This window comes from Halyomorpha halys, unplaced genomic scaffold (genome assembly GCF_000696795.3).
Source record: "Halyomorpha halys isolate HHAL.00 unplaced genomic scaffold, Hhal_1.1 Scaffold461.1, whole genome shotgun sequence".
NCBI classification, from domain to species: domain Eukaryota; kingdom Metazoa; phylum Arthropoda; class Insecta; order Hemiptera; family Pentatomidae; genus Halyomorpha; species Halyomorpha halys.
The window spans coordinates 681,196-694,136 of NW_027105824.1; the positions used below are offsets into that span (position 1 = coordinate 681,196).

The 12,941-nt window shown below is 31.3% G+C and overlaps 1 protein-coding gene across 1 annotated transcript in view; it reads left to right on the forward strand.

Moving 5' to 3' along the window:
* The window catches only part of Npl4 (nuclear protein localization 4), a 63,326-nt gene that overhangs the window by 24,721 nt on the left and 25,664 nt on the right, over positions 1 to 12,941 (forward strand). The window contains exon 10 of the mRNA XM_014424283.2: positions 2,678 to 2,838. Within this exon, the coding sequence (XP_014279769.1) occupies positions 2,678 to 2,838 (161 nt within the window). The remainder of the gene's footprint in view (positions 1 to 2,677; positions 2,839 to 12,941) is intronic.

Below are 12,941 nucleotides of genomic sequence, written 5' to 3' on the forward strand. Positions count from 1 at the left end.
TAAAGAAAAGATTCGTATATTGTAATATTCAAAAAAATTTTAAAGTAAATAAAAGGAAATTTTTAATAGTTTTAATTTAATTCTCATATCTTAAATGTAGCTTGGGTTCAAATTAAAAGCTATATTATAAAATAGATAGTAGAATTTTATTTAAATTTTATAACATTTTAAACTCTTAATCTCAGGGTGGGTTTCTAGGCTATCAGAACAGACACTTTACTAAAATTACTAATATTATATTATACTAATATTATAAATTACTATAAAATAACACTTAAAACTAAATTAATAGGTATTGTACAAATGTATCAATTTCTAGTTAGAACAAAACTAACCAATTACATAATCTTATTTTGATGATTGATGAGTCTTGATGTCTTCTTTCCTAAAATGCTATGTCTAATCATCAATAATGGCTTCCAGTCCTCCCTGCTTCCAGCTGATGATGGACGTCCTCTCACCAGCTAATCCAAACTCAGAGTCCGTTATTTTTCTTGGGTGACTCTTCAATGTCTTCTTTTTCAAGATGTCTCCCTTGAGCTAGACAAGAGATGATAAGGACCTCCTCATCCAGGAAACATCTGCTTGTGCCTAAGCAACAAATAAAACAAAAACCAAGTTTTCTTCCTTCCCCTTCTCTAGGTGTTAGTTAGGAACAATTTATTTATATTAGAAAAGCAATGTCTTATATAAATAAATTTAAATGATACAACATAAATATAAATTAAATATATTAAAAAAAATATTAATACATTTTTTGTAAATGTCGTAAAATACTTGGTTGTTGGATTTCAATTAATGTTCATTATTTGATGAGATGTTTTCCTGGTGTTGTGTCTTCTTAATAATTTTCAACTTTGCAACTTCACTTGAATTATCTTTAAATACTTTAGTTTGAAAGCTATTGTATTGATTTGATCATAATCACTAATTAAATTTAATTAACTATTTGACTAATTTTATAATTGGCAAAAGCACTTGTGATATATTTTAAAATTAATCAACTGTTTTTGGCCAGACTTACGCATGTCTTATTACTTTTAGTTCTTAAAAGAAACTGATTCGTTCTGCTTTCTCAGTGACTTGTATTGGCTAAAAATTCTAACAAATGACAGTCTTTTTTTATTATCACTGTGCTGTCTCTTTACGTTTAAAAATCATCGTTACTTAGTTTTTAAGTCTTTAAAAACTTAATCCACTTCATATACTCAAAATAACAAGTTTTATAAGTTCATATTGTTGATATACATCAGTAATTACGAGTGAATGACAATCGGTGCTTGTTTCATGTATATTGCATTGTTCTGGTGTCTTGACAAAAATCATCCTCGTTATCAAATATTTAAATTTATAACTTTAAATTACTAAATATTTATTTTACATTCAAATGATTAAATAAATGTTATCAGCACAATGCATTAATATTCTATTTAAAACACCTAATAACCTTATATTTCATAGACATTATTTATATATCATAAATAATTCTTCATTTAGACTTATGAAATAAATTATAACTTTTGTATATAAAACATTCATATTTTCTTTTATAATAAAAATAATAATATTTTCTCCACACTATTGATATTAATCAATTTTTTTTTTTACATACTTTACATATTTTTTCAATACTTTACATATTTTTTCAATATTCACATTTTATTGTTCAATTTTCAATGTCTCCGTACTGTTCATGGAAACAGTTACCATTTCTTGATTTGACTTTTCAAGTTAGATGAGTTGAATTATCGTCATTGTATTTAATTATGTTTGTGCTGCAATCTGTTTACATGTTTTTTATTGAAATGAGGACAGTATTTTTGATATCACTTCTTTTTCTTACATCTATTTTTTTTTTTTCTGCTTGTAAATTTTTAACAACCGAGTTGTTTTTAGGATGATATTGATACATTCCTGTTTAGTTTACATTACTTACTCTGAAAAGCTGCTTTATCTTTGTTTGGTGTTCTCATAAAAGGTTTCCTTTCATTGATAGGTTATTTCAAAGGCCATTTTGTATTTAGGGCGTTATTAATATTTGTATCGTCATTGTATTTAATTATGTTTGTGCTGTTATTGTGTGCTACGATCTGTTTCTATGTTTATTACTGAAATGACGGCAGCCTTTTTGATATCACTCCTTTTGATAGCTTTGATATCACTCTGTTCTATAGAGAGAGAAAAATGCTTTATTCATTCATGCTGCCCAAATACATCGGGTTGCTACAGCATACTAATCAATCCGTGATCGCACATATATAAGTTACATATTTTAACGTAATATAATAAAGTAGAAAGAAAACATTTTTTTTTTCTCACAGTTTTCCATTTACAATCAATTCTACACACTAAATACAAATATTTCAATTTATTCCTTTTTTTTCTTTCCCTTTCTTGTTCCTTCTATTTCACAATTTTTGTTTCATTTTATCAACAAATTCACTCCCGACTTCCCTCTCTCAGATCCTCCCTAGTGACCCGCCAAACAAATTCACCATAAGACAGCGATGTGAAATCAAACAAAAAGTAAAGAAGTAAAACTAAGTTACATTTTGATATTTAAAATGTCATGAAAAAAAAAAAATTTTTGTTGTATTTTAAATTATGTTCTACATATTCGAATGAATATATATCTTAAATATCCTGGCATCTTTGATCAAGTTAATTTTTTTTTCAGGTGATTCCAGGAATCAAGTCCACATGGAAGGTTATGCTGTGTCTGCACAGTGCATGTCCCTTGTTCGTGACCAGTGTCTCATCCCTACCAAAGATCTCCCTCAGCTTGGCTACATTAAAGAATCTAGTGATAAACAGTATGTTCCAGATGTATATTATAAGGTTAGTTGATTCTTTTTTATTTTAATCACTACAGGTGATCTTGTTGTTTATAAATAAGAAACTTGGGGTAAAATGTGCATGTAGATTTGGTTTGGTATCTGTTGTTTAGTCAAACATCTGATAATATGGTATACCATCATCTTAATGCTACAGAAGTAACATCTTTGAATAAAGTGCTTAAGTTTACTAGCTGTGACTTTCAACATAACAGAAACAAAAACAATTTTATTTTATTGCAAATTAACCAAAATATTCACAACACTTTAACTAACCTAGAGTTCCTCTCTTTTTTTTTTCCACACTATCCAAAATCATAATTTTGTATAACATCATTATACTGCCCCCTTCTTAAAAACTGTTCGTCCCGAACAGAACCTTCTCCACATCCTAGATTTTGGAATCTTTCTTATAAATATGTTTCCTATGATGCCGAGAGGAATCTTGTTCTGATTTGTCTTTAGTCTCTAGTACTTCTATGTATCTACTACTTTCTGATTTTCCAATTTTTTAAATCATTATTATGGTGGTCTCCATGTCTTGAACTGATTAAGTCACTCCTTAATTTTTTTTATCTTCTTGTCTCCTATCTATCTCTTCTACAACATTCTTTATATCTTTTAACATACTTCCTCTCTTCTTCTTCTACTAACCCCCTTCCCTTTTTATCTTAATTTTTTCCTTTTTCTCTCCAGCTGTAATCTTTCCTGCCACAAGAGTTATCGTCTTTCCTTCTTTCTCTCCATCTGTATCAAACTTCCTTCTTTTATCATCGCCTCTTCGTCTAACCTTTCTATCTTTGTCTCTATCCTTTTCTCTTTCCCTGTAATAATCTCTTTTGCTAGAATGATTATCCATATTCCTAGAGTTTTCCTTATCCTTAGGCTTTCGAATATATTGTAATCCTGTACCTTTTTGTATACATTTCTTGACTACTTCGAAATCTTGGGCACTTGCTACATTTTCAGTGAGGGTTTTCGGTCTCGGTAATTTCAAACACTGCTGTAGGTCCAGATCACGCACCCCGTTGGTAAAAATATCGATAGTCATGTTTCCTGGGCGTCCTCTGGAACCATAACATTAGTGAACTCCTCCAGTTGAGAAACTTCCATTCTGAGCTGCTCCAATGGTTTCCCAGGATTCTGCCTTCTTCTTCTGAACTGTTCTCCATGAACCATCCTCAGATGAGGGCCACATGATCTCTTCTCGAAAATGTCGTGAAAATAGTAAGCCCTGACATTTCTTACAAAAGTTAGTATACATGCTCTGAATAATATCCAGGGTCTCCTCTCGAAATAAATGATTAGGGAAGTCGTTCCTTCCACCTTCATTCCATCATCATCATTCCAGCTGTCATTTGAGGATGCTGCCTTGAATTGCCACAGATTAGTTGTCCTTACCAGCCCTCTGTCGTATGTTGAAGGCTTGAGTATAGCTGGGGTTCCCAAAGTGACTTCTTCCATTTTACGAGCATCCATCTCAAGTATCAATCACACATCTGTGATACATCCTTCGGTCTTAACAGGCTTAACCTCCTGTCCCAGGAAGTCAGCTTTACCATTGAGTCTCCCAATATAATGTTCCACTCCTTCCTCACCTTCATATCATCTTTTTGTGGTCCTTATCTGCTTTTCAACATCACAGTCCAGACCTAGCTGGTTTTCCATATTTTCAACCTGTTTCCCTGTGCTTCCTAAGTCCTTTTCAACATTCTTGAACTTGACTGTTAGACTTTTTTCAATTCATTCTGGCCAGATTTCATTATATGCATGGTGGATTTCATTTCCCTAAGTATTAGGGACACAGGACAGTATAACTGTTCCTAACCTCTTCTTCTTCCTAGTAACTACATACTTCCAAGTAACTAAATACTTCACTTTCTATCTACAATTAAAAAAAATAGTTTCTTCTCATTTTCCTACCCAATATGACACCCATTGTCACGTGTTATCTTGGGCCAAGAAACAAACCACAAAGAACAGAAACAAAAACAATTTTATTTTATTGCAAAGTAACCAAAATATTCACAACACTTTAACTAACCTTGAGTTACTCTCTTTTTTTTTTCCACACTATCCAAAAACATTGGTTTTAATTCATTGACAATTAAAAGTATAATTGATTGACCTGATAACATTGTTACAATACTGTTTAAATTTTTTATTCAATCTTCACTTATATGTACTTAGAACTAGCTAACTCCTGTGAAAATTTCATGCAGCCCATGGGTTTTTATAAAATTTGTATACATTTGGTGTTTAGCACAACTGTAATTATTAATATTCAGTAATATTTATACACATTTAGATCTAAATCATCTGTCAGTAGCCTATTAGTAAATAAATAAAATCTTTAATCTCTACCAAGTAGGTAATCTTGCTGGTTTCAAATTTGAAATTGACCATTGGGTTTTCCTTAGTACCAAACATTAATTAAGTGCTTAAAATGAACTACACTACCTACCTTTTTCATGGAATCATAATAAGTTTAACTTCTTGAATCTCTAAACTGTTACCCACCTTAATAAACTGTGTCAAAATGCTGGCTGGAACACAAAGAAAAAAATCTCTTTGAACTGATACCTTAGTCACTCAAACTTCTTTCTCTACCTCTAAGTTGGCACAAGAAGTGGAGATTTAGTCTTGTTCCATTTTCTCCAATTAGACATGTCTATCATTTCTGTGAAAAATCAGCTGTTACACTGCGTATTTACTTGAGCAAACATTCTAAATGAGCTCCCTCGGACAAGTGGGGCGAGGAGATGGGAAAAAAAGCACCCACCAGTTTACATTCAATTACATTACATATATCATCTTTATTTCAGTCATTATAAAGAGAATCGAAGCGGTGGTGGCAAATTAAACTATATCAAGAGACTAAAAAACTTTGTATAGAATATCATCCTTTTTGTCCAAAATTTACTGAACTGAAATGACAAAAAATTAACTTCAGTTTTATGTATTTTAGAAGAACTGTTTTGTTTTTTTATTGTTAGCTGTTGTCAGGGTTTTATTGTCATAGAATATGTCAGTATTTGGGGAAATGTAATGTATTTCTTAACTTCACCAGGTATTAAAAAAATCTGTTGAAAAGAATACTGATTTAATTGATGAGGAGTTCCAGTAGCCAGGCTTTATCAATTGGTTGAGCTATGGCAGCAATACCACTAGCATTATAGCCTTTGTCCTTTGATTATTGTTCAAATATAGCTAGTTATTCTGTGTTACTATTTTTATAACTAATGGAATTGATACTAACTGTCTGCCTGTACATCATTGATTTTTAAAATTTTTAAAGTAGGTGAGAAGCAAAGTAAACAGGTCTATATGTAGAAACCAAGTAACTAGTGTTGTGAGGTTTTTGTATTATGACAATAAGACAGGAAGGATAAGAGCCTGGCTCCAAATATTGACAAGAATTTTAAAATATAAAATTAATAAATACTTTGCCAGTGCAGTGAAATGAATTTTGACTAACCAGTGCTAGATATTGGGAGGTGATCATTGTTTAGACTACCATTAGTGTGCAAAGATTAAAAAACTTGATTAATTAACTCCCTCCTCTTTAGGTTCTATGCTATCCAGGGTCTGTTTCATAATATAGCTAATAGTATTAGTAAGTAACGACAAGTATACGAATTATAAAGTACAAATCAGCATTAAGAAAGGTTATTTTGGAGATTACAAATTCTTATCATTGGTAGAGCATGAATGTTAACCTAAATTAATGATTTTGTTTTATTATATGAAAGTACAAACTAAAAGTATTAGAATCGGAAGTACAAGCTGTGTTTGATTAAAAGTGGCTAATTGTTCTAATCTTAGGAATGGACATGTGTTTAGTTGTATTTCTAGTATAATTCTCAGTTCACTTGTAATATCGAGGTACCCGTTACCGGTTTATAAGGTTAATAGTTTTTCTATTGAGATTTTGTTATTAATTAATTCACTTATTTTGTCTACAAATGTGGACAATTTATAGCTCGGTAGTGATGAAGAACAATTTAATAATTATTTTGTTGGACAGAACAATTATCGAAAAAAAGTATGTAGCATTAGGAAGAATTTCAGTTTTCAAACTGAGTTTGAATTTAAAGAATGTTTCCTTTGTCACCTACTAAATAAGAAGCATTGGTATTAGAAATAGGACCACAATTAGCAGATCATATTAATAGATAAGATGCCCAAAAGATCTCCAAAGCATAAATAAACTTTGTATTTCACCTAATTCGCTGGGAAGTGGAAGTCAATATCACACGATAGATATGCATGGTGTCAGTAAATTCACTGTTTGTAGATGCACAAGAAGTGTTTTTTTTTTGCCATTAACAGCCTTTTATTGCAAACAGTTGTTTGCTTGGCTGGATAACATTGCTGCAGTTAAAAATTCACTGTTTGTAGATGCATAAGAAGTGTTTCTTTTTGCCATTAACAGCCTTTTATTGCAAACAGTTGTTTGCTTGGCTGGATAACATTGCTGCAGTTAAAAATTCTTTTTATATTATGGCTCAATGCTCCCCGGTTTATTGAGAATTAGATGTATTATTGATTCTTATTGACACTCCAGTTATAAACAAAGCAGCGTTTATTGATTGCCATAGAGCCCACTCAATTAACTGTATATTCGTTTGCGGCCCTACAGCCTTTTTTATTATGGCAGTACTAAGTGGTCTAGACTCAAGAGTTCTGAAACCCAGAACATCTTTCCTAATGTGTTCCTTCCTGGAGACTTGAAATATTCCTTGAAGATACCAGCATGCATTGAATGAAAAATTGAATAGCACCATTGCACCAGAAACCAGACAACTCTGCTAAAAGAAGAGACTGAAGGCGACATGGTAGCTAATAAAAAGAGCGTTGGGCATATTACAGGGAAAATTCCCATGTTTAAATTACATTCGATTAAACCCTATACCAAAAGCTGCATAACATTATGCAATTTTGTAAGGTCTGGTACAGAGGATGTTTTTAGGATCGATGAAGAAGGGGATTTGGATGTTCCTATAGAACATGAAGAGATGGAACCTAGTACCAATGACACCAAGACAACAATAACAACATATTGCAAATTCATTGGCTTAAAATATTATTATTTTTTTTGTTTAAAGAATTAATAATGAGTTGTTTTATTATGATTTGTCATTTTGTTATTGTGTGTTTATTATTTCTTTTCTTATCCTTTCTATTCTAAGGCTATAAAGTTTCAATCCAAAAATTCAGAAAAAAAATGTTACTTTACAAAGTTCAATTATTTACTTATAGGATTGAAAAGTTCAAAAACCAATTTTTTCAAATTACAAAGCAGAAGAATTGTCCAAACAAAGAAATGATTCTAAATAAATAGAAGCAAAAGCATAATATTCAACTTTGTAGGTGATAACTGACACCGTGGATTGATTTGTAGATTATCAATTAATAAAATTTTTATTAATTTTAATTACATACCTTGAGTACTTCTTCTATCATTAATCAATTTCCAATACATAGTTGATACCAACATGATCAAACAAATTAAAAGTATTACACTTAAATTATCAACAATTTAGATGGATATATCAGTGGCTTAGCACAATGACAACCAATTTTGGTTTTTAGAAGTTTCTAGTCGTTTTATGTAACTTTGTCTTTCAAATATTGAAATTTTACTTATAAAAACAAGCAATGTTCTTAGAAGCCTTATAATTTAAGATATTTCTGTTATAAACCATCGCATAACCCAAGATTAGAAAGGAGTGCGTGTGTATCACTTGTTCTACCGATTTAATAGTTTTTGATAATGATTGAAAACATGTTATAACCTTCTAATATTTTGCTTGTAATTTCGATTTATTATATTTTGTACTTTGTAATTATAATACAAAATTTTACCAAGCACAACTAATAGTATTAGTTTTTACTTCATTCTGTAACAGGCACCTGGGAGTAATGTTAATTTAGTTTTATTTTATTTAGTATTCTATGCATATTGTTTCCAAGGAAACCTGTTCACTTGGTTCTTTTCTGATTTTCTTTGACTTTTCTGAGTAGCAGGCTTGTCTGCAAGGAGATCATGTCCAGAGTCCTCTTTTTTAAATGAAAAAGTTAATTTTTTCTTTTAATTCAGAATTTGAATGGAATTAAGGGGAGGTAGGGATGTTGATTGAAGAAGCATTTCTGATAGTCCAATATATATACATTAATATCCTGCATCAATTATTGCAAACAATTTTTCTTTTGTAAATCTCAGTAAGAGTAGTATTAAGCTATGTTTGAAACCTCAAAAGCCCTAGTGAAAATTTTCAATGATCAAATGATTTTTTTTTAATTAGTCAGAAAAATCAGGAGATTTATCTAGGAAGATAACAACTATCAGATATTTGTCCATAGCCATTTGAAAGTGGCCAAAGGTTTCTTCAAAATGTTCTGGTAAAACTTTGATTTTCATGTAGATTTAGGAGTACTATAGTAATAGCAGTTTCAAAGATAAAAACAAAATTAAATGAATGAAACACATGTTTTACTCCATTTTATTACTATTAATGGTGGTTTATATAATTCATGCTGTGTCTTAATGATAGATGGCAATTAATTAGATTTTTTTTTTAGATTAGTTTTATTCTAGGCGATCAACTTCTTGGTTATTGTGCCCTTTTTACTTTATTGATCTTCTTGTCTTTGGTATTTGATAGTTGAATATTTCTAATATAGATTGTTTTCTTTTAATGATTGCACTTGTCGATATTGTTAATTTATATTTTAGAATACAGTTGGGTTTATTTCCGTTTATTCCCCTTATGGCACCTGTCCACTTTTGTGTGTTTTTAAAAAACAATTCTCAGCTTATTTGTGAGTGGAACCTCAGCCCACATTGATTCCCAACTTTTCCTGACTCTGTTCCTTAAAAATGCCTTTACATCTTTCGGCTTGTAAATTTGAAGTGGTGGAGCATTAATTGTAGCTGCTTCTTTAGCCGCTTCTTTAGCCGCTTTATCTGCTGCCTCATTTACAGGTATTCCTGAGTACCCTGGAGTCCAGAGAAAGGATACACATTTTTTAAGATGTTTTAACATGTCTATATAATTGTGGATTTTGTCTATCGTGGGTCATGATTTTTATGATTTGAATATTTTTGTATCTTCTTGAGGAATTAAAATTTTTTTTGTATCTTCTTGAGGAATTAAAATTTTTTTTTGGTTCTGACGTATCATAGTTAAATCAATTTTATAAGGCTGGTATTTCTAGGAGGGTGATCTATAGATAGAGTCAGCTTGGCTTGTAGGCATGCCATAAATCTCTATTATGATTTCTCTCTGTCTTGCACATAATGGAGCATTCCATATAGGATTTATTTAGGATTTTCTCATGCAATGAGAGTGAAATATATGGGTTAGTCGGTTGGAGTTTGATTTTGGTGATGTAACTGTTCAAGAATTCCTACCTCCAAAAAATAAGTAGAGGTAAAGAAGCCTCAGCACCGAGACTTTCTATTGGGCTCATCCCGAAATCAGCTGTTGCAAGTCTTATTCCAGTATGGTGTACAGAGACTAAGAGTAGGAGACAGTTTGTTTTAGCTGAAGAATAAAGCTTACAGCCGTAGTCTATCTTGGTTCATACTATACTTGTTTGTGTAGAACATGAGCGTTGACTTCCTATCAGCTCCCCAAGAAGTTTTTTGCTAATACTTTTAACAGCCTTAACATCTTAGAGCATTCTTCTCACGGGTGCTTTATATGATTTAACCATGTTGGTTTATGGTTGAAGATTCCTTTGACTACTTTGGCAACATTCCTCTAAAGCCCCATTCATATAGTGTTTATTATAATTTTCCAGTCTGTAGTGTCATGTGCTTTTTCAGTATCAAAAAATATACCTACTGCTTCTGATTGATCTATAAAAGTGTTAAAAATTTCGGCTTACATTGTCACAAGCTGGTCTATAGTCAATCTACTTTTCCTAAAATCACATTGTATAGGTAACAAGAGGTTACATTTTTTAATGACCCACATCAGACGTCTCTTAACCATTTTCTCCAGGAGTTTTGACAAACAGCTGGTAAGTGATATTGGCCAGTAACTACTGGGTTGTAGCTTATTTTTCCCCAGTTTGAGTATAGGGATGACTATGGATTCTCTCCAAGCCTTGGGGTATGTGGATGTGTTCCCAGATATTGTTTAATATTGGAAGAAGCTCTTTATTAGTTTCGTAAGGAAAGTGTTTTATCATAATGTTATGCACTTCATTTATTCCAGGTGAGGAGGATTTTATTTCATCTATTGCTGTGTGCAGTTCTCAGATTGTGAAGGGACGATTATAGTCCAGCTAAGATGAGCTATCTTGTGTCGTAGATGGTGTAAAATCTATTTCCCGTTCTTCTTGATTATGATTGTTATCCAAGTTAGAAATGGCTGCAAAATGATTCATGAGAGTTTCCCTATTATTTTAGGATTTGAAATCACTTCATTTTGGATTTTTAGTATCAGGGTCGCTATATTGTTATTACCGGCTATACTACGGATTTTTTCCATAGTTTTTTTATTGGTGTATTTTACTTCATTGATTCTACATATGAAGTCCAGGATCTTTTCTTTCTAATCTTTATAAGGTTTCTGACTGTTGCTTTTTGTTTTTTATATTTTATCAAGTTGTGTTTAGTAGGTTTTCGCTTAAAATCTTTGAGAGCTTTATTCTTTATTCTAATGTTTTTCCGGTATTCATCGTCAAACAATGGTGTATGATTTGTTTTAGGATCCCCCTCGTTTTTGACATTGTCTGTAGGGGTAACTGTATTATATTATGTGTGAAGTTCTCTATTGTTTTGTCTCCACTTTCTGGTCGATGTTTTTTGAATTTTTTCATTTGTCTTATGAATTCCATCCAATCAGCTTTTTCTTTCGGATCTATCTAGGATTTCTTTTGGTTTTGGGTATTTTGGTGGTGAAATGTTTTAGTGTTGGTAAATGGTCACTCCCCTATTAGTCGTCACTGACACTCCAGGTAACTTGCATAAAGAAGTTAGGTGTGGTAAAAGTTGTCTATTGCTGATGTGGATCCGGATCTTGGGCAGAAATATGTAGCTTCTCCTGTGTTAAGTAGAAGAGAATCTGTACTGTCTATTATTCTTCTAATAATATTTCCTCTGGTATTAGATGTTGCTGGGCTCTAAGTCTGATGCAATCCGTTCATATCTCCAAATACAATATAAGAAGAGGAAGACTATTAATCAGTTGAATAAAAGCTGTTCCATTAATCATTTCCAAAGGTGGCAAATATATGTTGTATATTGTAACTGTAAACCATAATTTAACTTTTATGACAAATGCTTACAAAGGGGTTTGGATATCCAATTTTATATAGGTATTTTTTTTTACTGCGATAGCAACTCCTCAGTGTGCTTCATCTATTTCTTTGTCTTTTCTCTATATATAATAATCTCTTATTCTTAAATTTAGTTTAGGAGTTAATTTTGTCTCTTGTAGACACAATAAGGCTGGGTTGTAGTTTTTTAAAAGTATTTTCATTTCCTGATATTTGGTCTGGCCTATTGAACTGATTGATGCGTTTTTGTAGGGATGAAAAATATTATTTTTAATGGCCCCATTATTCTTATTAGAATGTTGGCGTTATTCTATAATAATTTACTCTATAAATAGTAAGATATTAAAGAGAAAAACATAAAAATTGCTATCTCAAAAATACGTAAGGTTAAAAATTGGATTAGTTTTCATATATTATATATGATGATATATTATAGTACAAAATGGAAGAATTATTTTTGGAGGGAGTCTAATTTTTCCTGGTTTAGGAATGCTGATTATTCTTGTTTAATTATTTTTAGAAGTAAATTTAGTTTGATTACATTCCAAATGAATAATTTTTGTTTTTAAAAGGTAGGGTGGTGCTACAAGAGCAATCTATCGATAGGCCATTAGTAAACAAGTTATTTTAGGATAATGAAATGAAATAATAACTTTATTCTGGGACATATGTCCCCTAAGAATAATTACATGGATCATATAGTGAGATTTTTATCTGGTGAGCGTTTACAAATTTTCAGATAGTAGAATGAAATTACATTGGTATATTGGCTTTACTACTGTTTATAATGTTAATCAATACCTGCCTATTTAT